A 27971-nucleotide genomic window follows, 5' to 3' on the forward strand; every position below is an offset into this window, starting at 1 on the left:
CAGAAGGTTGCTCAGAAGGGAATGCAAACCAGGTGTTGTTTTGTACGGCATCCACAAGTCAGAACATATAGCTCAGATCCTTTGGCAGTTCTGTGTCCTTCCATTCCCTGTTCAAAGTGCTGAGTTTGGCCTTTAAAGGCTGAAATTACCAAAGGCTAGTTTACTTTAATGATTACCTACTGCCGGCTTCCGGGGGAGGCGCCTCCGGCAATGGCGGAATTCCTCTGACCGGGAGGAATCTGCTCCGTGGAAATCGGGGTCTGGCCGCCACGGTGAAGGCGGAGACCCGTTAAAATCACAGGCGGGAGAAGCCTGTGAACGTGGGATTCGGCGGGCACCTTTTGCGCCTCCCCCACTCGCGGGGAACCCCGGTTTATGGGGCTCCGGAGTGACGTGGGGTGAGCGGCGCGGTGCATCTGCTTCTTCCACGGAGCGAAGCCGCATAGCTGTTGCCGGAGAGCGCTGACCTTTTCCTGTGGACAATTTGACTTTAAAGTAATTACCGTGAGTAGAGCTGAAGCGGAAGAATTGGATTTCTAAATGTTTAATTTGGTACTGTAACGGGGAGGTTCAAAACAGGAAGTCCGCCTCCCCCTTTTGTAAATAGACTGAGGCAATGAAGTTGCAAGCTGGAGTCCTGGAAGGTCTTTCGTAAAAGATCAAATTTCCAACGGTAAAGAACATTAAACCCCCTCTTGGAGGCAGGAGAAGAGAGGGGGGGTTGCGGATAGAGTATGCCTGCGCGAGAGAGCGAAGAGACTTAAAACACCGCCGCTCTGACCCTGGAAACGGGCTGCTAGTAGGACTGATGTCTTTTGGAATGTTCATTGACAGCGTTGAGAACGTTCATTGACAGCTAGTTAAATAAGAGAAATACATTGTTTCTACTGTCTCCGGCTGCTTTAAAAAGGAGTAAAAGTAACTGAAAATTGAAACTAATTTGAAACTAATTTTGGATTGTTTAAAAGAGGATACTATTGACTATTACAAATAGAAACTGTTTCCCCCTAGTGGAAGCCTTTGAAACCGTACAAGAGCTGGACTAGGGGAATTTCCAGCTGCAAGTTAAAAACCGTGAGACTCTGGGACTGACCTTGAATCTTTTAAGTGTTATGGTAAATGGAAGAGGAAAAACAGACCAGTCAACTGTTGACAAAGCATTAAGGTCTGGGAGGACTTGGCAACAATCCAGGAGAGGTCTATTATTAGGCCCTCCTGTTCTTTTTGTTGCTGTCTTTGTACTAGTATATTTGAAGCCAAGAGGAATGTCGACAGAGGAGGCTTTGGTGGCTGTATTGTATAAGATAAATGACTCATTGGATCAGCTTCACAGGAAAATGGACATGATAAATGCGAAAGTGGATGTTTCAGTTGTTGAGGTTGACCTGAATGCAGGGAGTATGGACAATACCAATACAGAAACCACCCAAGGATTGATGCAGGAACCTATTTTGATGTGGCAGGCTGTGGAGGAGGTCAGGGAGGGAGCTGTTGCTGCTGAGGGTAGAGTGACACAACTGGAGAGAAAGAGAAAGAGAGCCCCAGCCCTACAGAGGCAATTTGATGAACATAAGTTGACGCTTGCTATGACTGAACTTAAAGAAAAACAGACGAATTTGAGGACCTTTGGTGGACATGCCCAAGGATTAAGACACTCTGGGAGATGATTCATAACAAAATTAAAAAGGGATTTAAATATACCCTTTTGAAGAAACCAGCGGCCTTTCTCCTGGGCATGGTCGGCCAATTGGTGTTAAAGAAGGATAGAATTTGTTTCGTGTATGCAACAATAGCAGCAAGAATACTCATTGTGAAGTACTGGAAGACACAAGATTTATCCATTCGGGAAGAATGGCAGATGAAGTTGATGGACTATATGGAATTGGCGGAAACGACTGGCAGAAATCCGAGACCAGGGAGAAGAGCTGGTGGAAGAAGACTGGAAAAAGTTTAAGACTATTTATAGAAACACTGTAAAAATATTGAATGTTAGAAAAATGTTGGAATGAAGTTATATGGCTTTAGTAGAAATGTTATAAGGAATCAAGTATAAATGGATTAATAGTGTATTAAAGGGAAAATAAGGCTAGAATATGTTAAAATAATTATAGGATAGAAAACAGAGGAAGATGGAAAGGAATTGCTGAAATAATTAATAGAAGTGGAAAACAAAAAGGGAGGTGTGAGGAGGTCATGGAAATAAGGGAATGAAAGATAAGACATTGAAATTAGTTCTGTGTTTGAAATGGTTTGTGTTTTGCTTTGTTAGTTTTATGTTTTTCTCTTTTTTCTTTTTTTGTTCTTCTTTTTTGTCTTTCTGTTTTGTTGTGTTTAAATGGTTGAAAATTAATAAATATTATTTTTTTAAAAAATAATGATTACCTACTGCCATATAAGTATGCCTGCTTTATTTACTATGTAATTTTAGAACTTGCCACTGACCCGTCTTACTGTGCTAATGTATTATTTGTTTGTAGTGTTAAATTGCTTGTTGGTACTGAATTATTTTTCTGGTGCTGCTGTGTGCATTTACTACTGTATGCTAAGATAACAAACTGGCAGCGTGGAAGCTCCCATATGGACACCCTAGATAACAACAACAGACAACACTTGTCCTAAAAGTTAACAAAGCCCTAAGCACAGCATGCTTTCTTAATGATTCTTTGAAAGTGAAGGGCAGTCATTTTTAGTTTCGACCAATACGGAGTTCTTTATCGGATTTGGGGTGGATAAAATACTACACTATCCAAAAATAAAATCAATGTTATTGCCAAATCAGAAGGCCAAAGTAAACAGGAGAAATCTGTTTCATAGCATGGACTTTCTGCACCAAGCAATGGAAGAATGTCAGATCATCTGTTATATGGCTGACTCAAACACACCAGCTTTTCACACTAATGTGGTGCTGTATTTTGTTGATGACCCACATTTCTTCCCTGCCAACTGGTATCACTCTCTTGTTTACTCTAGCTCAGTCTCAGGAAACCAATGGATTACCCCACACAGTTGTGGATTGAAATGTGAGGAGGTTTCATGCCTTACCCAAACTCCACTGCAAAATCTAAAATTATTCTGAGCCCTGCAAACACCATCATTTCTGCAAACACCCGCTCTTCTTATATCACACACATCTTAGAGAGGCCACTGAGGAAATGGTTGGATGCTCAGTTTTTCTTCATTTCATTTTTTTTTTAAGCCTGAAATTTCTGTTGGCGGAACAATGCACTCTGAACATGTGCAGAGGTACTCTCAGTGTACGATTGTTCCACTGGTCCATAGTTGAACCCTGGCTTTTGAGAGTGCTGAGCGCTGACTGAACATTATGCAGTGGGGGGTGTTTCCCCTGTACAGGGCACCGAGCTAAATGGGGCTCATAATTATAATATTTATATGAGTGCCTGCTGAGAAGATTCATAAAGGCAACTGTACTAAGAGGAATTATTGTGAAAATAAGAATTTTTGAGGGGAGGGGAGGGAATTTTGTCCTTGCTCAGGGAGCCATATTACCTAAGTCCATCCGTGCTTTATCTTCATGTAACTGAAATTCAGAGGGTTGCATCCAATGCTCGGTGTGTGTTCAGCTCCCCTGGTGCAATAGCACTTCTGTTTCCTCTTCTTCCCCTGCCCATCCCCTCATACTGCTCCAAAGGGCCCCAATCATTCACAGGACTGCAAGGGGAGAAGCGGTTCTGTTGCGGGTGCAGAAGTCCATTGTGGCAGCCAAGCTGCAGTGTTGGATACCACCCACAATATCCCAACTTTCTTATTAAAATCTCATAAAAAGGAAGGACAAATGCTTCCCCGCAGTTTGTTAATCTTTCCTGTTCACTGTTGGTATTGGTCCTTGTGCCCATGTTGTCATTTGATGACACTCATTCATTTTCTGGCCTTGTCTCCTCTGCCACCACCATTTTCATGATCCAACACCTTTGCTACATACTTCTGAGCATTGTTCACTCAGTCGAGGATGCAACAACAATGTTGTTGTTTAGTCATTTAGTCGTGCCCGACTCTTCGTGACTCCATGGACCAGAGCACGCCAGGTACTCCTGTCTTCCACTGCCTCCCGCAGTTTGGTCAGACTCATGCTGGTAGCTTCGAGAACACTATCCAACCATCTCGTCCTCTGTCGTCCCCTTTTCCTTGTGCCCTCCATCTTTCCCAACATCAGGGTCTTTTCCAGGGAGTCTTCTCTTCTCATGAGGTGGCCAAAGTATTGGAGTCTCAGCTTCAGGATCTGTCCTTCCAGTGAGCACTCAGGGCTGATTTCCTTAAGAATGCATACGTTTGATCTTCTTGCAGTCCATGGGACTCTCAATAGTCTCCTCCAGCACCATAATTCAAAAGCATCAATTCTTCGGCGATCAGCCTTCTTTATGGTCTCTCCAGCTCTCACTTCCATACATCACTACTGGGAAAACCATAGCTTTTACTATACGGACCTTTGTCAGCAAGGTGATGTCTCTGCTTTTTAAGATGCTGTCTAGGTTTGTCATTGCTTTTCTCCCAAGAAGCAGGTGTATTTTAATTTCGTGGCTGCTGTCACCATCTGCAGTGATCATGGAGCCCAAGAAACAACAATAGAAGAAGCCAAATAGACTATTATCCACATAGTACTTTACAGAGTAATTTAAGAAAGCAGGGTGCTGCTCACTCAGAGAGCGTAAGTTATACGTAGATCAGTGTATATATGTGCATATGTTTGTTCAGTCCTAGCCCTCTTTATTAATATTCCCTCTGCAGCTTCCAGTGTCACATTCTGTGTTGTTCCAGGGCTTCCCCAACCTGCCAGAGATTTTTCTTTTTTGGGTGGGTGTGGGTTATTGCTTCTGTCTGCAGGTTTTCACAGCTGGATCAGAGCCATCTGCAGATGGAAGGAGTCTTTCTGTTAGCCGGAGGCTAACTCTAGACAGAGTTGAGTGTGAGGGTAGGAAGAAAGAGACAAATGCAGCAGCAGCAGCAGCAGAGAGAGGGATAACAAGATGAACATGAGTAAATACAGTGGTGTATCCTCAGGCTTCATTTAGGTTGCAGGCGAGGCTTGAGTATCACAGAAAGCAGGTTTTGAGAAATGCTTTGAATAAAGGAGGATTCAGGAAAGTGTTCGGGAAAGGGGATTTTGTGTATAAAGGAGTAGCTTGCCACCAACATTCATACACATGAGAATTCAGGTCCAATGCATCAAATCTATCACTTCTAAGTCTTCTATACATTCATTTGTGTGATCAGGAAGGGCATTATTCCTGACATGGCCGGATTGTTTTGTATTCTACAGTCTGAGAATTGGCAAAGAATTGATCTCAGCTTAGTAAGCAGGAGCACAATTGATGTGATGATTTTTAATAGTTGCTCGTCTGCAACTGGACTTAACTGTCAGGGGTCCTTTACAAAATATAGACACCAGCTTGCATCATTTCTCATTGGCAAAGAGCCTTTAACTAGGAGACTAGAGGAATTTAGAGGATGGGACACAAGAGATTTTATCCTGGGGTGAGGAACCTGCTGCCCTCCAGTTGTTGCTGGATTCCAACTCCCTGACCATTAGCTGGAGACCAGCACCAAACCTTAAACTCACATCCTTGATAATATTCTAGGGCTGCAAGATCCCCACACTTTGGGAACCATGGGAGAGACAGACATTCTCCCCACTTTCCTGTGCATCATGCAAAGCAAATTTAACACAACGCAAGTGCGGAAGAATAAAACAGAAATGCCTGAAATCCTTTATATATCATCTCTTAGCCTCCTGGCATGCAGGTGTTTCAAATAAAGAGTTGACTAGAGAAATGATAAAAGCCCCTCTTATTCTCAGTTTCGCTGCAGTCAAAGCCGTTATGTGCCATTTCAATCTGCCCTTCTAAACTTTGCAGCCGAGTTAGCTCTGTTAACGTGGTGGCCCTCACATTAGAAATCACAGGCTTGTGCAAACAAAGCAAAGTCCAGAAGGAAAAGAAGTTAATATGGGCCGAGCAAAGGCCATGCGGCAGGAGCAACAAAATACAGAGGAGAACAAGGTACACAGCTACACAAAGCCTACTTGCGATGGGTCAGGCTGTGGTGTACACCCTGACAGCTTTTGTCAGGGAGCTGCCTGGATGGCTTCTCTTCATGGGAATTTTCCTGCCAGTGATTCTGCTCCTGCTCCTGCTCATTGCCTACCTGAGGGTTATGCTACGACAGGGTGAGTCAGCCACTACAGGGCTCTGAAAGGTGGGCAGGTAGGCAGAACTAATAATAAAGCAGAACGCTCTGAATTTAACCTATATAGTAATTAGGACTAGTTGTTCCTTCGAAACAACACCTAATCTCCTGCTGTACTGTAAGAAACTGATATTATCCTCAGTGCACTTCCCCAGGCAAAGGCCAGTAAATATATTTGATTGTGTAATTGGCAGTATTGAAAGGGTACTGGTGGGTGGGATACAGCACTGCTTCAGAACCAGTCCCCCCCCCACCAAAAAAAATCAAATAGAGCTGAACAGATCTGAGCATCAAGCAGTAAGACAATGGCAAGCAATAGCTGTGTGTGCGTGTGTGTGTGTGTGTGTGTGTGTGTGTGTGTGTGTGTGTTTTTAATAAGAAAGGAACAGGATTTCTATGTCTTGGGTCTCCCACTCAGCCTGGCTTGATTTTGTCCAGCTCTATTTCAAGTTTGACACACAATTTTATCGATGCATTTGAAATGAAATTGCTTTGGGAAAGTCCATAAATCAGCACCGAAAGCTATCCGGCTCTTGCCCAATTTCACTGTTGCATTTAGATATGGTTATTTCTTTCTTTCTTGTGCTTACATATCACTCCTCAGGAGGCCCCCACAAAGTGGTTCCCCGAAGGTTATGACAACAATAAGCATCCGGTTTTTTTAATTACAGAAGAAGGTAAAAGGCAGCTTGCTTAGACAAACCTGTTACTCTTTCTTGTTCCCTCAGCGCAAGATGGTCCTTCAGAGGGCCTTGGGGGTGGCAGTTGGGGGAGGGCCGATCTGGGAGCTAGATGGTGACAGTTTCTCCTTAGAGCGCAGTGATCAAGGTCTTTGTCCTAGGCAGTGAATCCTGTGAGTTTGCAAAGTTGGGATTTATTTATTTATATGCCCTGATTTCTTATCACTTGACGCTTGCTTAGATTGAATTTCATTTGCCATTTTAGTATCTAGTCACCCAGCATGGAAAGATCTCTTACAAGAGCTCCTTACAATTCCCTTTTGTTTCTGCCATTCTGATAAATTGTGTGTCATCAGCAAGCTTGGTTACTTCACTGCTCACTCTTAACTCCAGGCCACTGATGAAGTTAAAAAGCAGCTTCTGTTGGTTCAAATGGCATCACTGCCGTTGGCTTACTGCAACACATTATACATAGGGTTGCCTCTGAAGACAGTTCAGAAACTTCAACTGGTGTAGAATTTGGCAGCCTGGTTGCTCACCAGCCAAGACTGTTTGAGCCATGGGGGCTCAAACCTACCATGGGGGTAGGCAGGATTTTTGGGGGGGGGGGCAGGACCAATGTGACTGGTCAGTTGGTTAAGTATTTCTATTGTTTTACTGCCCCCCCCCGGGCTGCATCCATGCATATAACACCAATCCTGGCCAAAGTGCACTGGCTGCCAATTAGTTTTCGGGCCCAATTCAAAGTGCTGGTGCTCAGGACCACCGTACCTCAAGAACTAGCGTATTAACTGACCGAGACCCCCTGCGGTTATTATCTCAGGCCCTTCTTTGTGTGCCTCCTCCTTGAGAACGCCAGAGGGCGGGGTATAAATAAATTTATAATAGTATGAAATGTATTTTTCATTTGTGTATAAAAAAAATGAACACAAGCATGAAGCTCTACTGCTGAGAGGAAAATTTTATCTTGCTGGTCGCCTTTCAGCAGCTGCTGCAAACTAACACTGTGTGCTTATCCTTTTCAGTGGACCAGGAGCTCTACATAATGCATAATCCCCCTGATGCTGCTGCCATTGAAGCCTATGCCAAATACTACAAACGGGGAAACGGTAAAAGGAAACCAAGATCATCCTAAGAAATTGGTAACTTCCAGATACATAGTTTAACATTGGCTATTTACTCCAGAAGTTTAATAGCTGTTTAATGTTATGCAAAAACTGGGGGTAGATGTGCGAGGGAAGTTGAAACAATTTGTTCTTTTAAAAAGGTATAAATGAATGGGCTTGTTATCTAAAAATTGGATTTTAACTTTATATTAGGAATCAAAATAATTAACAGCAGAAAATGTTTTCATGCAAAAATAATTGTGCACAAAATGGAAAACTGGACTTTTCTTCCATTTCTCTACCACTTACAAAAATCTCTCTGCAGTCACAAATGTTGGAAATACAGTGAAATGTTGTTCTTGTACAAGAGAGTATAATACTGCTTGTACCTGATGACATTATTTAGACCTAATGCATTTCTTAGGGTTTGTATAGGGTTTTGTGTTTGTTTTGGAAATTGCAGATTTGCAACACTTTCAACTAAAGCAAAGAGGTTTGGTAGGAACCTTGTACTCAAAATGAATTGAAATTTGCTGGCGAAAGACAGTTCTTCTTGCTACTGAGATTTCGTCTATGATGTGATTATGGCATTGCTGCATTGAAGAACACTTGCTAATGGCATTACAGTAGCAAGATTGTTCTACGATTCTCTGTTGGGGACGCTGTAGTAGTGGAGTTTCAGGGAGCAGTTGGGGAGTTGGGCAACTTGACCTCTAGGAGGACATTCAGTTAACAGCATGACTCTTCCCCACTGGGCTGGATAGGCAGGGGGAACAAAACCAGGGTGCCTCTTGCTATAGGAATGTTATTAGGTTACATAAAATCAAGTTTTGTTTTAAAGACATCCCACCCTCCTGAAATGCTTTCAACCATGTTGAGAAAGAGGCTCAAAACTGATTTATTTATTTTTTGAGGTGTCAAAATACAAATGTGCTGAAACATTTAGAGAATAAACAAACTTTATTTTATAACAGTATTACAGAAAGCAAAATATCACTTAATACAACTTCAAGCTGCTATAAATTTAATATGGCATCTTAACTATACACAAGGTGAACAGTGAAGTACGTGGGAAAGAGACAGTTAGCAGGTTTTCATATAGACCTCCTCAGTGACTAGCAGCCTCACTCAGCAGTTGGTTCCCATACTACTTACAATGGGTCCTTGGCTGCCCCCCAGTCCCTCAATGTCCTGAAAACCTGTACAAGTTCATCAGGCGAACTACTTAAAGACAACTGCTCAACAGACGTGTCAGTTATAACAGGTAGACAATGAGTTATGTAATGCAAGCATCCTGCACATGTATTCATATAATCAAAGTGTTTGACATTTAACATGTTAAGAGAAAAGCACTAAGGTTTTAAGCTGCCTGGATTATCTTTGCCAGAAGGGAAGAGAGCAAAGTCCTTCCTATCCTGTCTGGAATGTTGCAGACCAAAGTGTCCACAAAGAAATTGAACAATGGCACTGAAGTGCAGAGAAGTTACTAAAACAGTGCTCAGTCAGTAGAAACATCTTTATAACTATCTCTTCTATAGTATACCAGCACCAGTTCCCTCCAGAAAGTGGGAGATCCTCAGAACAGACTATAAGGAGTTTGTACAACATCCATACAAATTTTAATTTATTTTCCCCACCAGGTCATAGGAAAGCTTTGTGTTTTCTTTTAATACAAGATAATGTATTTCTTATATTATTTGATGTTTTATTTACCTGAATAATCTGAAAAAAGCTGTTATCCCATTAAGAGGCTTTATTTGGAAACATTTTGAAAAGATTTAGTGAAAGATTCTTTCCTTCCTGCACTTGCTAAAGTGAAAAGTGCTTACTAAATATTTTTGTTCACTTTCATGCAATCAAGAAATCAGTTATATAAAATGTCAGGGAAACGTGGAAAAAATAATAAATCTCTAAACCTCATAAAAAGCCAAGAATGTTAAGAAGTGGTTATAAAAATAAAAGACATATATGGTAAAGGACCAGAGAAGATAAGTTTTGGTGTCGGCAGTTTGTTCTGGAAATGTCTGGTCATTGTCACCAGGCTGGTGAAGTCAGTGAAGTAGCGGTGGGGACACCGACTTGAATGATCAAAGTTCTTCGGTCACAAATCAGTCTTCAGAATTCTAAAGGAAGGCAAGCAGTTTAATGTCATTCTTTACATTTAGTCACAGATTTTGAATACTATTAAAAACACTCTCAACCATATTACAGCTTTCTTCGTGTAATGTTCCTTTTTCAAGTCAGTCACATGCTACATTTTTCTTATTTTAAGTGGCATCAGACCTCCCTCTTCAGAAGAGCAGTTTTCCTTCATTTTTCAAGGAGGTAGCTAAGGAACAAACTCTCTCTCTCTCTCTCTCTCTCTCTCTCATAATGCAAATAGCTCCTAATGCATCACCATTAGCATTCAAAAGGCCTACAGTCTCAGCCATGCCTTTCTGCTTTCCCTTTGTGCTCTTCTTCCGAACAAAACTCCAAACTGGAAGGTCCAAAACATTATACCCTAGATCTGATTCCAGACAGAATCACAAAAGATGCATTTATTTGTGGTAAAGAACATTCAAATAGGGGTTCCAGGTGCTTGGTAGCAGCAGCCAGGGCAGTCTTACAATGGCTGTGCTCTTTCCTTTCAGGTCGGGGACAGAGGGTGGCGCTAGGGGAGGAATTGTCGTCGCGGAACCCCTTGGGTCTGTGGAGTGCCACAGGGTACAATCCTCTCCCCGATGCCTTTTAATATCTTTCTGCGCCCGCTTGCCCAACTTGTTCAGAGCTTCGGGCTGGGCTGTCATCAATACACTGATGATACCCAACTTTATCTGCTGATGGATGGCCATTCTGACTCAGCCCCAGACACACTGACCAGATGTTTGGATGCGGTGGCTGGATGGCTGCGTGGGAGCCAGTTGAAGTTAAATCCTTCGAAGACAGAGGTCCTCTGGTTGGGTTGGGACGACATGGGGTTGGAGCGCCAACTCCCATCCCTTGCAGGGGCACAATTAGTACCAGCACCTTCAGTCAAGAGTCTGGGCGTAACCTTCGACGCCTCCCTCTCCATGGAGGCACAGGTCGCAGCTACAGCAAAAGCGGTATTTTTCCATCTCCGCCATGGCAAGCAGTTGGTCCCTTACCTTTCCTGCCCTGATCTTGCCACTGTGAGCCATGTGATGATTACCTCCAGGCTCAATTATTGTAATTCACTTTATGCAGGCTGGCCCAGAAACTCCAGGGGGTGCAGAATGCCACAGCGAGGCTCCTTACTGGGTCCTCGCCATGGGATCACATTCATCCAGTGCTACACCAGCTGTACTGGCTCCCAGTGGACTATAGGGCCAGGTTTAAGGTGCCGGTTTTAACCTTTAAAGTCCTATACGGCCTAGGACCCTCATACCTACAGGACGGCCTCTCCTGGTATGTCCTGTGGAGGACCTTACGGTCCACAAATAACACCTTGGCAGTCCCAGGCCTCAAGGAGGTTAGGCTGGCCTCGACCAGGGCAAGGGCCTTTTCGGCCCTGCCCCAGTCTGGTGGAACGCTCTGCCGCAAGGGACCAGGGCCCTGCGGGATTTGACATCTTTCTGCAGGGCCTGAAAGATGGAGCTGTTCCACCAGGTCTTTGGCCCAGATCCAGTCTGGGACCTTTTTTACAAGACCTTGCATGTAAAGGGCCCCTCTAACCCTTCTCACTGGCTCATATGATCAGCACAAATAGCTGGGCCTGGTAAACACTTAATGTTCCCAACCCCATAGTTATAGTTTTAATTTGTGGGTTGCCATCTGATTTTATTCAGATTGTAATCTGATTTTAAGCTGTATTTCAACCGATTGTTTGATCTTATGTTTTAATGTATTATATATTTGATGTTAGCCGCCCTGAGCCCAGTCTTGGCCGGGGAGGGCGGGATATAAATAAAATTTATTATTATTATTAACCTGGGAGGATAATAGTTTTGTATCGGGTCTTGTCTCAGGCTCTTACCTTATTCTCCTCCTTCCGGAAGATCTGTTTCCTTATGTACCACAACTCTTGTTACAGACATGTCAGGATGCTGTTCTTTGGCTTCTTTAATGGCTTGTGCCAATGCCTACATAAGTATCAAAAAGGACCCATTAAATAAAAATTATGAGGTAGTTTGGCCAGTAATGACTACCCTTCCTGGACTGGTTTTGTTCAGAAGTGACAACTGAACAGAGGAAGAATGCTGCTCCTCCATTACTGAGACAGCCAAATAAAAAGCCTAGAGAGGCTACTGGGTATTTTAAGTTATGAGCTGTAAACTATGTTTTGGTATCTTACATATTTATCTAAAGCATTTAGATCCTCCTTTTCTGGCAAACCTCACAAAGCAGTTTTTCACCAAAACATTAAGAAAGCACTAATAATAAAAACTCCAGAAAAGGTAAGAAACAGAAAAACTTTTTAAAGCACACCACATCTTTATATTGATCCACATAGTGAGCTATTTGGATCAATATAATATCTAGACAGGAATGTTTTATTGCTGCAACGACATACAAGCATTAGGAGTCCGTCTAGATCAGACCAAATGACCATCTATTTCAGTATCCTGTTCTCACAGTAGCTAATCAGATGTCTATGGGAAGCCCATAAGCAGGACATTAGCGCAACAACGTTCTCCACCACAACAACTGGCATACTGCTTCCAATACTAGAGGAGGTATTCAACACCCATCTCACTTAGCTATGTCTTAACTTCGTTAGGTTCATTAATTTCAATGGATCTGTTATGAGTAAAACTTAGCTGAATACAACCCTGGAGAAGGTTCATAATCATCATGGCTAGTAGCCACTGACAAGTCTTCTCTAACCCTCTTTCAAAGCCATCCAAGTTGGTGGCCATTACTACATCCTGTGGTACTAACTGTGACAATTTAACAATGTGTCGTGTGTATCACTTCCTTCTGTTTATCCCAAATCTTCCAACATTCAGCTTCATTAAATAACCCCAAGTTCTAGTATTATGAGAAAGGGACAGGAACTTATCTCTATTCATCTTTTCTGCCCTATACATAATTTTATCCCCCTCTATCATGTTTTATTTTCAAACCCTTTCCTAATTCCCCTCAACATGGAATCTGACTTTTCTTCACAGCTGCCACACACTAGGTTGACATTTTCATCAAGTTGTCCACCACAACGCCAAGACCTCTTTCCTGGTGGGCTGCCACTGGTGCAGTCGCAATCAGAGTAAGCGTGGAATTAGGTTTTTGTGTGTGTGTGCAACACTTTACACATGCTTTTATTTTAGCCTTGTGTTGATGCAGTGACAGGAGGCTCATTTGTGGGCACAGGTCCTTTGATATTTGGCATATATCTTGCACACAATGTTGGAAGATACCAATTCAGGTAAGAAAACCAGCTACAAGACACTGACCAGTAGCAAACCTAATTGCCAAGAACAGTAGCTTATGTATTCACCGGTGACTGAGTACATAAGACCACAGCAACACTAATGTAGGGTGGAGAGGGTGAAATTTGCTGAGGGGAATCAGTGGGCAAAGAGGATGGTGCTTAATGTTTCCCTCATTCATCAATTCTGCTTTCAAATGCCCTAACTGGCTTTTAAAATCCCCTCCTTCCCACAGAAAACCAGCTGGACTCAGAAAAGAAACCCAAACCAAGCGAAAATGACCAAGGATGGAGAAAACAATCAGTGGGCACCAGATTCCCCATCAAGTCTCCTTGACAACTGATTCTCACCCCCACCACTACCACAGTTGCTACAGCAATTGTAGGATTGGGAATATATGTTTCGCAAGGTAATGGATAGTTCTGCCAGGAGGCACCTGTCAGCTTCCTTCCACACCTTGTTGATGTGGGATGTGGAAAGTGTAAGCACTGGGCAATTAGCAACTTTTCCCTAAAGATCTTTTCAAAACACAGTTCAGAGGTAAACAAACTGAGTGGCGATTTTGCCTTGACAGATGCACACTGGAAACTCAAGACATAAACCAGAATAAATAGCGATCAGTTTTTAAATATATAACCTTTAGGGCTTAACAATAAATGGCTAAGTATATACATGCACTATTTTGCTTTCCCTATACTTTATTTAGTACTTGAGGATGGAAGAGTTATTCTTCAGAATACAGAGAAATAAAATTGAAAACAAGATCGGATAGGCAAGAAAAAAACTGGTTTTAAGAAATAATGCTTTCAAGGTTCCTAGATACGGTTTCAGCTTTGACAAATACTTTATTTCTAAGCTGTATTGAACATCATTTAGATTATATAATGAAGAATGACATATCAGGGTTGTTCAAATTGAATAATTCAGGGGTTCAAATATGAAAAATAAAAATATTTTATTCTTATCAAGTGTATTTTCCATTTTAAAGGGTTACTACAGATCCTAATTTTACTGAAATAATGCTGGAATTTACATCTGAATACGAGCACATGTTTTACATAAATTTAAAACTCAGACATTTACAAAGCTGAACAAGATCTTGTGTTACAAACAGATGCATACAATCTATCTCTAAAAAGTTTACTTTAAGGCTTTATAATATTTATCCTAAGGGGAATATACTGAGATATGAATTTTATTAAAGCAATTCTGTTGTCTGACCTTTCCAGATTCCCCAGCTGTATGTTTTTTGTTTTTTATTTTAGCATGTGCTGGGACAGACATCCCTCATGCCTAATGCTAAACAGCTCTGTCATTTAATTTCAGGCTTCAAGGAGAGATTGAACTTGTCACAAGCCACTTGCTACAGGCACATCAAAATCTGAAATTAAATTTACTCAGAGTCCTTGGTACATTACAATTAAGAAATGAAAATTAAATCCCTGTTCTGTTAAATTGTGAACCTACCATCAATTAAGAATCAGTGCAGCACCACATAGTAAAAACGGCAGATTATAATTACAGTAATTCAGTGATGGTTAGCGATTTGCATCATGAGGTGGCTGAGTTTTAAAAATATTGTTCGTGTTCTTATAATAGAACATTTTTGACAGGGGGAAAACCTCAACTGCCTTATGAGGGGCAAAATATTGGAAAGCAGAATATGATGTGTTCTGTCTCTCACCTGGTCGTGGTCAAGGTCTGCATCGCCAGTGATAACAATCCGCTTTTCAATTCTGGTTTCTGACACACCACCTTTTACTGTCTAAAGATTTCAAGAACAAGAAATGTTTTACTTAATCCTCCAATGTAAGTAGCAGCTTGTAACTGAACACAGGAAAGGCAGAAAACCTTTTTCTAGTTCTTCTAATGTTTACAGTTTAGTAACAATTCTTAAGATAAAAAAACACAGCACATTAAGGCCTTAAGACTTATTTCTATACTTTCATTATTCATATGTGTAACAGGAAAAACCACATCTGCAGCACAAAACTCAACGTTCTTCTTCACTATCTGGAAATTCCAGTACCACTCAATCAAATGTGGGTCACAATTTAAACTCAGTAAAATACAAATACGATCAACAATACTAAAAGAATATATGAAAGCCCCACCAGCACAAAATAATCAGCAGCATAAATCCATTATGCACTGCAACCTAGAGTAGCATCGAAAGACAAGGGGGGAGAGGGTTGAACAGATGGTACTAAATGGTAACGGTGTCCATGCCTTCATTTAGGATAGTCAAAACTGCTCTAAACATACTTAAAATAAATCATCCTAGGTTAAATATAATGAAAGTTCAAGGTTCCAGAAAATAAGAGAGTCACAAAATCTTGAATTCTGAATGTTTCATTAGTACATATATAATGTGCCCAGAAACTTGGAATAATATAACATTTCACAGCCGATTTTGATTAAGAGCAGTCTACTTCTGTCCTGTTTTGTTAAAACAGATGAGAACAGCAAACCTCACTGTTTTTCTTTTTACCTTTGTGATGTGTGTGGTTGTGGTTGTAGAAAGAGATTCTGAAGTGATCGTCTGTGCACTCAACAGCACACCAGCATCACCACTGCCATCAAACTGCACCATCAAGAAGAAAGAGCAATAGTCAATTTTGACAAAACAGGGAAGCCAAACTAGCAGCCTTCTTTTTAAAAAAAGTTGCCTGTTTTAGAAATGAAGACGTCAAGTGCAGTAGACAATTCTGGAACACACAATGTACTAAATGTCATTTAACATGATTCAGTCATTATTAACCCCTTCTCAGGCAGGTGAGGTCAAGATGGCATCTGAATGATGTTCTCAGATAAAGAAGTCCATTAGTTCATTGTCCTAGTATAAGCAGTGTATGTATATAGATATTATTTCCACAAGGAGATACGGCAACTTTTCCTCTCCCAACAAGCTTACAATATTGTATCCCAAAAAGGCATTCTAAATTATACAACACCTGTACCTGGGGAGATTCATATGTGATCGTTTTAGTTTCTGTCTGAACAATTGGTACTTCCTTGGTGGATATTTCAGTTCTCTGTGAAGCATCTGAAATGGTCACCATCTCAGTTTTAACCACTGGAGGCTAGTGTTTAGAAAGACACAGAAGAGTATGAATTTTGAAGTACATGGTATACAGCAGTCTATGAACTGGCTTCAGGCAACAAGATCCCAGATTCACTTTTTAAACATTCCTTAGAAGAACTTCTAAACCCAAGTCTGAAAATCATGAACACACAAGAAATGTTAAGTGTTCTGTCTACTAAATATAAGAAAGCACTTGAAAATCACCATAGTATATTTCCTATGCTAGATAGGAATATAAATTTAAATCAGTAGCATATATAAAAGTGGTTAATAAATTAACATACAATCAGATTGGTAAGATTTAAAGCTTTTAAAATATCAGGGTATACGAGCGATCTATACAGTGGTGAGCCCATGGCCAATCACAGCTTTCCATTGTTTGAACCCATAGCTTACATCTGATTTAAAAGCTGGCTTTTTTAAACTTCATGCACATAATATATACTCACTGTAGGTGAGCCACAAATGGCCACAGCATTTATGTGTTTCTGTCTTGTACACCATGTTAACAAGATATGTAACTACTTCAAACTTTATAGTTTGAGCAAGTACATCATAAAATTCTTCTGAAACAGCCCTTACGAACAGTTTGAATCATTATTTATTAAGCTTGTCAATATATCTTCAATGATCTCGTTGGTATGACCTACCCTTATAGAGCCAATAGATGTCACCCCAAAACCAACTCCATACACTAATTCCTGAGTGTCACAAACTTGCTACAACTCCTTATATGGCAATGTTTAATAAAATGCATAAATGCATTTTGAGACAGTTTAAAACTTGACAAATCCTGCCAATGCGGACAAGATTGACCTAGATGGCCCTGACCATCATTACGAATCTTCTGTTTCCATATTTAATAACCTTGGGGGTGGAAATGCCCTCAGCCACTCCAGTATAACTATGGTGCTCCACACACATTTCTCTAGCTGGATGAGGAATTGCACATGCAAGTGGCTCTGGGAATCCTCCTCCAGTCCAGCTGCTATGTGCACCATTCTGGTCTTTTTGAAACACACACACAACGACGACAACAGCAGCAGCAGCAGCAGCAGCAGCAGCAGCAGCACAGATCAGCTTTGGGGGGGATGGATGGATGGAGGCAGAATGGGTTTAGTCTTTCCTTCCAGAAATATCAGCTGATTAACACAGCTGCTGTGCTCCCAAGTTGCTGTTTGCCAGGACCACACACACACACACACACACACACACACACACACTTGGATTGGAACCTTTAACCTGTGCTTCATTTACCATCTCTCAGGCTCTTCATTATGCTGCATGTTCTTAGAGAAAATAAATTTGATTTAGCATCTACTGAGTAAGTTCATGCCTCTCGAGGACTACAAGTGGCTAGCATAAAATAATAACTATCTGCAAAGGACTTTGGTTAAGAGTAGTAAATATGGTATGTGTGTCTCATGGTGATTTATAGAATGCACCAACTGTGCGTTCCTACAAATTCTGGCTATTTGTGTTTTAGTATTTAGATAGGAGGTTTCATAAAATAGGTAGGGTTTTTCAATTAAAAAAATACTTGGGTTTTAAGACTATTACATCAAATGCATAAAATGCGTTTTCATCTCATGCCCAAGAAAGGTAACATCACAATTCCAATTAAAACTTATCGAAGGATAATAAAAATCAAACTAGACAGGACAAGACTCAAACAAATTAACACATGCAAAACAAACAGAACATGAGAAAGTAAAAAGATGGCATAATCCCAGGCAAGTTCGCTCTTCTGGGTAACCAAACTAGTAAAAAATTCAGAAGCCTTAACCAAAGGCAGAATTTGACTACACATCCATTTTCCACTTTCCAGATCTGAATCTTTATGAAAACCTGAAGAGGACAGAGAAGAAGAAAGGCAGAGATATTGAACCCTAGGACGATGTGCCTGATAAAGGATCCCTTACTCTTCTACCATTTACCTCGGAGCAACAAATTATTTGCTGTGAAACATCAATGTCACTATGCGATGCCTCTCCATTTACTTTGAGCTGCTCTTCCACCCTCTCTTCTTTCAGGGCTTGCTTATCCAGTTTTGCCGGGTGTCCCTCTCCGGGTGTCTTGGTGGATACTTCATTCGCCTGGACCAATGTTTCTGTCACTGGTGTGTGCGTAACTGTTACTTGAACTGGACTGGCTTCTTGTGAAATTTCTGCACACACTGTTGCCTGTGCATTGTGTTCTCCCTCCTCTATAACTTCATTTTCTTCTATTTCTTCTTTTATGGCACCCTGAGTCATCCGTTGGTGTGGCTGATATTCTCCTACTTCATCTTCACTCTCACTACTGCTGCTACTTGATGACAGTGATGAAGAATCCTTCTTTGATAGGTGCTCCATCTTCTGAGTTTGCCCACCACCAGAGACAAGTTGTGTTTTGCCTCTGTTGGTATCGGCAGTGACTACTGTCTCTTCTATCCCAACCTCTGCCTGCTTCTTCTCCACTACGTTCAGAGTCTCATGCGAACTCTGCACAAAACAAATGGATGAGGAAAAACAAAAAGTAGAAAACATGAATAAATAAAATAGTGAACATAAAACTATGTGATGGGTGGTTCAGGTCACATGAAGAACAAAGATGACTGTAATGGTTAAATGAAAAAAGGAAGGAAGGAAGAATGAAGATTCTGAAATGTCAAAGCTCAATGGACTATGGCAAAATAGTAGAACCTTAATCGTTCTGCTGGCTCCAATGGAAGGCTCTTCTGTTTGGGGAGTAAATTTCTGTGAAACAAGAAGCAACCAGAAGACAAACATAAATACAAGTTTCAACATCTCTTGACACAAACATCTGATTTTATCATTTCACAAACAGCACAGAGGGACTGATTGCACACTCACACATGTACAGCACAATTTGTTAAATTAGCACAGATCAAGTGCACAGCAATAAGCACACTGAAAATATGCAATATTTTTTAGTCCAGAGTGCTGTAAAACTTTCTACTTATGAAAGCTCCAAAGTTGGCATTTGGTAAATCTGGATTCTTTAGGGGGTTTTATTTCACTTGATTTATCTGAACAGGATACATCTCTATTTGAAACTTGCACTCTCTTGGCTTGGGACAGGTTAAACTCTGAAATAAATATTCTACTTTAATAACTATCATCATCATCATCATCATTATATTTGTAAAACAATGTTATGAAGTGCCAAACAAGGCTAACATTAACTGGCCAGCTATGTTCATGTACATGCAGATTTTTCTAACAAACCTAATGTATATTAGCGAATACTGACACCCTTGAAAGGGCTGCTACAAGTTCTGCCAGATGTTCCTATTTCACAGATATTAAGTATCTGAACTCACATACATTTCCTTGTTTTAGACCCTTGATTAGCTGGGCACCTTTGAGGATATATGAAATTTGCCTGTACATATGTAATATCTCAAATGGAGAAGTGTGTTTGGCATATAAGCATGTAAGGAACAGCATTTTAAAAGCCCATACTGTCATATGATCCTCAAGGAAATAGTACTGTGCCACTTGTTATGACCTAGAGTCAGGACAAACTGACGTATGTAGATCTTAAAAGCTAAGAGATGACACACATACACATACACACAAGGGACAGTACAAAAAAGTGAAAGGAAAAATGTAACAGTACCATTACTATAATAATTAATCCTATGACAGCAGCTGTGATTTAATTTTGGTTTCAAATTAAAGTTTAAGACTAGATTTATCTATGGCTGCCAGATAATTTCAATTATAAATGGAACAGAAAAACAATATATAGTACTATTTCTTTTGAAGATCTATGTCTACAAAACATTTAGAATGGGCAAGATAAGCTTTTAGCTTGCGCTTGCCTTTCATTTTTTCATTCAAAATAATTTTACTTCTAACTTTTAAAAAAGCGCAATGGTGCAATATGTAACTCTCCGTTCCCACTTCCTGCATGGAGTTGGCACTTCTACATGCAAGTCACTGGTAAAACCAATTCATGCAGGCATTTTGCATACACACCAGCCATTTCAAATAGCTTTATTTTAGGCTCTGCATTTTTCTCTATCCTAATTTCATCTTACAATCTTTTAATCACTGGGACACAATTTCATCTGACATGAAACCCCACTGTCTTCATATATAGTTTTATGGTGGAAAAAGTAAATGTGGAAAAGCACCTCAGGCAGCTGAGAGAAGGGCGAGGCAGAAAGCTTTTCAGAAGGTACATTATCTTTCACAACAGTGCCCTCTGCTGTCCACAAGGTAGCTGAAGTGAAGGCAGATTTCATGCTAGTGGAAAAACCCTCCTTACTAAATAAAATTGATGCTATCTCCTCTTCTAGGCTCTAGACAAGTTAGAAAATGGAAAGTAACGAATTAAACAGCAGAAGACAAAACAGCAGTGACCTACAAAATAAAGGAAAGCATCAGGCAAGAAAAGAAAAAGGACAGGAAAGGAAAAAAAGCACACAAACACAAGAAAAAGTACATTCAAATGTGTTTCCCTACAAGGTACAGCTCCATCTATTTTCATAATACTCTTTTTTTAACCCATTACGGATAGGATTTGAAGATGATCAAGGGGTTTCCCTGGCTTCCCACGCCCCCCCCCCATACTGCAGATCATGGCATCTTCCTAAATCCATTTCTGTAGGGCAACAGACCCTCTCAAAATGTGTGTGATGAAGCAGGTGGGGTGGCTAGAGTAGGATAAGAAATTCGAGGATTTTAGCAGAGCTGCCTTGGATAATTGGAAGGGCTTTCTGGCTCACGCAAGACATCTCTGGATCTAACCCATCCATCGAGAAAATTGTGCAACTCTGTTCTCACAATCTTGCTCCTTCCTGAAACGTCCATTATTAAGTTGAAACCTACATGTACCCTCATGTGCAAACCTATTATGTATCGTGGCCATTAAAACTAGCTTATATTTCAAACTTTTATTTTCAGGCTTTTGTGCAATCCATTTTTTTCTTCATTAATATTCCATTTTCCCTAGGACATTAATTATGAAAGGAAGGTTAGGCAAGATAGCACATTTAAAGCTGAACTATAAAATGTGTGCAATAAACCCAAATTATAACTCAAATGTGGGCTAAATGATTTTGTGAGCTTACTTGGAGGAATTGTTGATTGTCAAAGCACATGGCTGTGAAGGCAAACACTCATTTTATAATATAAATTTATGCTGAAGTGCAATTTGGCGCACAGGAATGTTGAAAAGAGGAGAAGTGCCCTCCACTTTTCAGTATCAATTGCTGCCTATAAAGCTACTTTTGTAGAAAACTCCCACCCACCCCAATCTATGTACATGAAGAGTTTCATACAGTCCAAAAGTCAGTAACAGTTGATCCCACAAGGCACCATGATTTTCTTTTCTGGCTGTTAAAATCCAGCACCTTCCACTGAGTAATATTCACAATAGTTACTGATAATGGCTTGTATTTAAAGCAGTGCTAGTGAAGTTCTGCTGGTGCCATGGAACCTCTGTTTCCTTCGCTCGCATGCTCACAAAATCTTCTCTATAGGGTCCCTCTGCCCTCCAGAGCTGATTCTGAGGACACATGGGGGGCTGCAGGGGTGAGAATGGGAAAGTTCCATTCCACTAGTGCAAGTCTCTTGGATAGCGGCTAATATTTCCGCAGTCTAAATGTTTCATTTGTGTCCTACTACTCTGCCCCTGCAACAGTGAAGAACTTAAGGAAACAATTTATTAGTACTACTATTATGTCAAAACATAGCACTATTCTTAAATAGGCTGCTAGCTCTAACATGTTCAGAATGCGTACAAAAAATTGATGGGGAAAAGAAGGAAAAAAGCAAGACAGTGATGCATACTTAAACCTGTAGCATAGTCCTGAATCTGAAGGAACTAATACAACCTTTCAAGAAATGACTAATTTCACTGATAAAATTTAAACTCTCTAGTACACAGGTATTATATAAATTGGCAAGGGCACTGCAACTATAATAACACTACTGTTATTCTCACTAATTTGAAGTGGATTATCAATTTCTTGCTCAGCTTGCCATGTATTTTGCTTATACAGTACCAACTATTGGAAACTTAAAACTGTGGCGTATTTCTTATTCTATTAACTAGTTATTATTGACAAGATGTCCTTGGACAAAGACATGCAACACATTAAGAAATATGAAATTGGCTCCCTATGCTGTGCTAGGGAACAGTGGTATGAAAACTTAACTGAAGGTAACACCAAAGGATGCACATCCCTCTTTGAGGCTGAATTTGGAGAAAAGTCAAGCTCTATTCAAAAAGCACAAATCTGCCACTGCATAGGGTATATGACAGATACACCTTGAACTGGCACCTGAGCTTATAATATTCGATATGCGTATCAGGCAACATCATTTAAAGCCTTATTTCTTAATACACAAAAAAGAATACAGCCTTATCAACAGCTAAATACCCTTTGGAACAAGAGAAGGCTCTATTTAGGAGGATCCCATTCTTTGACATTACTGATCTGCAGAACAGTTTTAATTGATGTCAATATACATTCGGAGAAATATAGTTGAGTCTTCATTTTCAAATAGCTTGAGTGTGGCACATTCGCTAGCTAATCCATTTTGTATTTTACTTTATATTTTACTGATGTTGGCTATGCTGAGCACATTTGATGAAAAGGCAGAATACAAATTTAATAAACTGCAGAAGAGATAACAGCCACAGTAAACAGCGAACACGACAGGCAGAATGCTAAAAGAAACAAATACATCCACGCAGTGCTTTTTATGCTAGGACAACTGGCATAAAAACAGGCAGAGAATTCCTGTGTCACTGGCATAATCAACAATGCTTTCTGCACAGACATCTGGTATACACTATCATGCATGGAGTACTCTCTGAATTATCTCTCCCCAAGTACACAGGATGGGAAATGCTACAGGTTCAGCTCTTCAGTGGACCCATGTCTATGTACTGGGTATTATTTGTGCTAAACAGAGATTAAAAACCACACATATGGTTGGGTCATTAAATACTGAAAAGCCCAAAAGTTGTTTTATTTTTAAGGCAAAAGCATTTTATGATGGAGTCTAGTCATGTCAGTGAGTTACTCTGGAGACACTGATTTCAGAATCTGTCTCAATAGAGATAAAAACCACAAATAAATGTTCTGAAGTAAATACCTGGCCTACTGGCTCATTCTGGATTTCCGTAATTAATCTGTGTTGTTTGTATGGAAATGGTTCACAAAGCAACCTAAGAGGTAAACTTCAAAAGTGCTGAACAAAAAGTGCATTTCATTCCTGAAAGCATGCCATACATTGGCACATCTATGGCATTTGGTTTTCTTTTTTTAAAGGACACACACATTGAAAACTGTAAATAGAAGACTGGAGCTTACTGATACTGGAATTTAAATCCTATTAACATTCTCAATACTATATAAATACATTTGAATGTCATTTTAGCATTATACATTTTATGATAATGGCCAAGTTGAATTTTCTGAATCTGCTTTTTAGTTGCCTGACAGAGGTTCACTCAAAATGCATTAGGCATAACACCACTAAATTGGAGTGCATTCAAGAATAACTTTTTCTGTAGTACCTTTTTTGGAGGGAGGGTTGTGAATTGTTTTTCCCTTACCCCTTTTCCTCCTGTTGAAGTACTTCCGCCTCCAAATTACTGTAAATGGTGAGGCAACGAAACGACTTAGGGACTTGGAGTGAATATACTTGGAGCTGCACTGTAAACTGACATTCCACACTCTTTATCTAAAACTCTCAAATTATATTATTAATAAGTACAGTGGTGCCTCGCAAGACGAAATTAATTCGTTCTGCGAGTTTTTCGTCTTGCGAGTTTTTTCGTCTTGCGAAGCACAGTTTCAATTTTTTCAAAAAAATCTTCAAAAACCTCAAAAAAGGCTACCACACTGCGTGCTATGTTGCTCCCCGAAGTCAAGTCGCAACTGCACTTCTTCAAGCAATGCACCCTGTATTACTGTAACGGTTTTAAGAAAAAGGAAACAAACTTGCAAGACGTTTCCGTCTTGCGAAGCAAGCCCATAGGGAAATTTGTCTCGCGAAGCAACTCCAAAAATGAAAAACTCTTTCGTCTTGCGAGTTTTTCGTCTTGAGAGGCATTCGTCTTGCGAGGTACCACTGTACTTCATTCTTGCTTTATCAACCTAAAAAGTAATGTAGTTACTTTGAAATTTTTGCAAACAGAAAGCAACAGATGCACACAATGTTAATGTGTTAGCAGCAAACAAATATCACATTAGCAACAAAGAAACACCCCATATCTTCCTTGTTAATACTGAAACACAATGTATAGTTTAACTATTTCCTTAATTTTGTGGCTATGCATGCTGACAAGGGTCTTCAGTGACATACCCCTTGTGTCTGTAGAGACAGAGGTGTGATACGCCGCTTTTCCCATTCATTAGGGCGTGGCTCAGGAGTGGATTCCATAAAATTGCGCTTGAGTTCACTAATGCTAGCCTGATGCTTCAGTAATTCATCCTGGGTCTTATCCAGGTCCTAAGCAACGTGTAATGTAAAAAAGGTAGGACAACATGTGACAAACATAAACCATTTTTTTAAAAAAAACACCATGAAAAGTGCCTGGGATATCCAGATTGAGTAATTTACTTATTTAAAGTATTCTCTTTTCTTACTATGTTATTATGTGCTTTTTCTTTTCTTAATCTTTACAGTATTATCAAATTGAGCTACAAGGCAGTTTCTGAGATGTAGAACACTTAGTCACAGAGCAAATGTTTATTTTTGTCACTATAAGAGCAAAATACCCATAATTATGACGCACTCCCTAAAAGTGAAGACCAGGCCACCCAGTCTCTAGATGAAAAGCAGGGTTTGCCTTCACCCCAATAATATCCAGGATAAACATGCCATCTTTTGCCCACAAAAGTACATGGCACTATATACTGTGAGAGGATGGGGATCAAGCATTCTATTAATGTACACTTAGCTTTGAGAGCATAGTTTGCCCGCTCCCCACCACCATGGACACCAGTGACTCTCACGTGAGAAGATGGTAGGTAAAGAATTGTGGCTTCAACTGTTTCTGTGTTGCAAAGTACAGCAACCATGAGCTTACCCACTCTGTAGGGAAAAGCAGTACAACACACAGGAAATGCTGCGTGACCAGAAATAATTTAGGCATCTTGCTTTATAATTTATTTAAACAAACATAGTGAAAGCTTGCACTTCCCAATTCTCCAGCTACAATTCTCTGAAGTTCCTTTGAAGCAGTTTGTCATTCTTAAGACATGGGTGTGGGTCGGTCGGTCGGTCTCTCTCTCTCTCTCTCTCTCTCTCTCTCTCTCTCTGTGTGTGTGTGTGTGCTGGGGCTAGAATCCACGCTGCAACTAATTTTCAAACCACATCTGAAGGCACCATAAAATAATATGCCATTATGCCCAATGACATAATTCAATCATGCTGAAAGCTGGCTTTCAGATATAACCTTGTACTAGAGGGGCAATAAGATAGCATGCATATCAAGAAGAGGGAAGGAAGAAAAAGAGTGTCTGGAATATTGGGTTGGGAAGCAGGCTCTGGGATAGAAGAAACACTGGCAAGGGGAGAGAGATAAGTGACAAGGACAGCATGGAGGAAGGACATTTTTCCATAGTCTGTTGGGGGAGGAGGACAACTGGAGGTTTTTCGTGTTGGCATTTAATTAGCCAAAATATTGCCCTCCAGACTTCCATGTGTATGGCACTATGAGCTTTGAAAGTGTAAAAGCAGCAAAAACTTCCAAGGGGTACAACTAGTACCTTTAGTAACAATCTAAGTAACAAAAAAAAAAACACAACCAATTGGTAGAGATTTATCACAGTTTGAGTCAATAGAGTATTTTCAAAAAGAATGTTGGGTTGAGACCAGGCACATTTCTTGGATTTGTTCAATGCAACGTTATGCAGTACACTTTACAGTGTTTTAGTAAAATTATACAAAGTATGTATTTAGTTATCGGAAGCTGCCAAAAAGCAACATAACATATTAGTAAGGTTACTGTAAATCTGAAGATTTTAATGTAATGTTTTTGCATGTATACAAATAATTGACATCATCTAAATCTAACAGTGCAAATAGCCCAATTTGGATGACAAAGCTTGCACTTCTGGATCCAGAGTTTTGTTACTTTGAATGACTGTTTGGATGTAATAGATAAACAATGTTTACTCAATATGGCTGCCAAAAGAATCTACCATTCATAATTTCATTCCAAAGGCAATATAGTGCCTCCTGGTATCACAACAAATAAAGCACGAATTACTTCACGGTGTAAGTATTATTTTACTATAGAATTAGATTCTCTAGGATTCCAGGAAGAGAACAAAGAACTTCCTGGTTCTAATTTTACTGCATCATTTTTTAAATAGCATTCATTGCCTCACATTTCCAGTTATGCATAGGAAATGGAAAAGGAAACATGCATTTGAATTCTAGATGGTGCATCCTCAACCATTTTGGCAAGTCTTTAAAAAACCAATTTCCTCCAAATATTAACATCTAAACAGGGCTATAAGTTCTACTTGCCATTCCAATATGTATTAACAGCTGCATACTTAAATTCATTCACTTACAATGACTAAGATTGGTTTTCAACATGCATGTCCAAGTCGAACACCCCCATGCATTTCATGCACTGTGCCTAGAACAGCCTGCAAGTGACCTCCAATCTCATGCAGCCTGGCAGCCCATGAGGACAGAAAAGTACTCCTTAGATTATACAAACCTCCAACATTAAATTGCTATGTCTGACATAAATATTTTCCCCATCTATTCTCAAGGAAAAGGTCTGTAAAATTAAAGCACACACAAAAGAAGACACGGAAAAACAACAACCCATGATCATCAACACAACAAAAAAGTGTTTAAAAGTTCAATAAACGGGGCTTTTAAAATAAAACAGGGGTAGCCACTATGCAAACATAATCAACGGCAGCCTCAAGCACTGATAATAGCAGGCAACAACCAGGTGTAATTGAAAATATCCACCTCCTTGCGAATTTCCTCCTCTTCTATCTCTGCCTATGTAGAGGAACCACCCAGAGGTCAGCAAAAGAAAACACTCATTAGTGTAGACACTGAAGTAGCACATGGTCTTTTGTTTAGAAATACTACAAACAATGTGCTCTATTTACAAACCTTTATTGTTTTTGCCTCGGATGCTGCTCAAGTTATTAAACCACTGCAGTCTTCCACCTACAACACTGTAGAAATGGCTGAAGTAATTTTTGGTATAGGTGAAATGGAAAATGGAAGATTTGTCTGTCTCTCTACAACCATTGTGTTCGCTTATTTTTCTCCACAGTTTGAAATAATTTTTTTAAATCTGAAGGTGAAGAGATCAGCTTGAATTCTGAACACTGAAGAAGAGCGATTGCAATACCAACACAGAATATATCTGTAGTACATTCTTACTGTTAAAAACTATACAGGGGAAATTACATTTGTATTGTTAAATGCTGAAAGATACCACGAGCTTTATTTGAATGGTTTGTTTTATGCTTTTCGGGATATCACATAAAAATATATATTGCAGACTTCAGGTATAA

The 27971-nt window shown here is 40.1% G+C and overlaps 1 protein-coding gene and 1 long non-coding RNA gene across 12 annotated transcripts in view; one reads left to right on the top strand and one right to left on the bottom strand.

Moving 5' to 3' along the window:
• Positions 1-6020: 6020 nt before the first annotated feature.
• LOC308473900 lies at positions 6021-18406 on the top strand. Of its 3 annotated transcripts, XR_013984373.1 has the most exons (5): positions 6021-6181; positions 7907-8023; positions 13592-13765; positions 14970-15165; positions 18270-18378. It is a non-coding gene; the product is annotated as an uncharacterized lncRNA (long non-coding RNA). The 3 variants fall into 3 exon arrangements; XR_013984372.1 differs by lacking the exon at positions 14970-15165 and having other exon boundaries at positions 18270-18406; XR_013984374.1 differs by lacking the exons at positions 14970-15165; positions 18270-18378 and having other exon boundaries at positions 13592-14580.
• EPB41L2 (erythrocyte membrane protein band 4.1 like 2) overlaps positions 8929-27971 on the bottom strand; it is an 80562-nt gene continuing 61519 nt past the window's right edge. For 3 of the 9 annotated variants that reach the window (XM_080999549.1, XM_080999550.1, XM_080999548.1), the window contains 9 exons: positions 27149-27211; positions 24775-24921; positions 19126-19179; positions 18379-18924; positions 16317-16439; positions 15848-15940; positions 15041-15121; positions 11964-12069; positions 8929-10110 (listed from right to left, as the gene is read on the bottom strand). In XM_080999549.1, the coding sequence (XP_080855675.1) occupies positions 11965-12069; positions 15041-15121; positions 15848-15940; positions 16317-16439; positions 18379-18924; positions 19126-19179; positions 24775-24921; positions 27149-27211 (1212 nt within the window). In that variant the 3' untranslated portion in view covers positions 8929-10110; position 11964. Of the gene's footprint in view, positions 10111-11963; positions 12070-15040; positions 15122-15847; positions 15941-16316; positions 16440-18378; positions 18925-19125; positions 19180-24774; positions 24922-27148; positions 27212-27411; positions 27445-27971 lie in introns of all 9 variants that reach the window. The other 6 variants (XM_080999551.1, XM_080999556.1, XM_080999552.1 and 3 more) reach the window with 6 other exon arrangements.

The sequence above is a fragment of the Podarcis pityusensis genome (assembly GCF_964106645.2).
Source record: "Podarcis pityusensis genome assembly, chromosome: 3".
NCBI classification, from domain to species: domain Eukaryota; kingdom Metazoa; phylum Chordata; class Lepidosauria; order Squamata; family Lacertidae; genus Podarcis; species Podarcis pityusensis.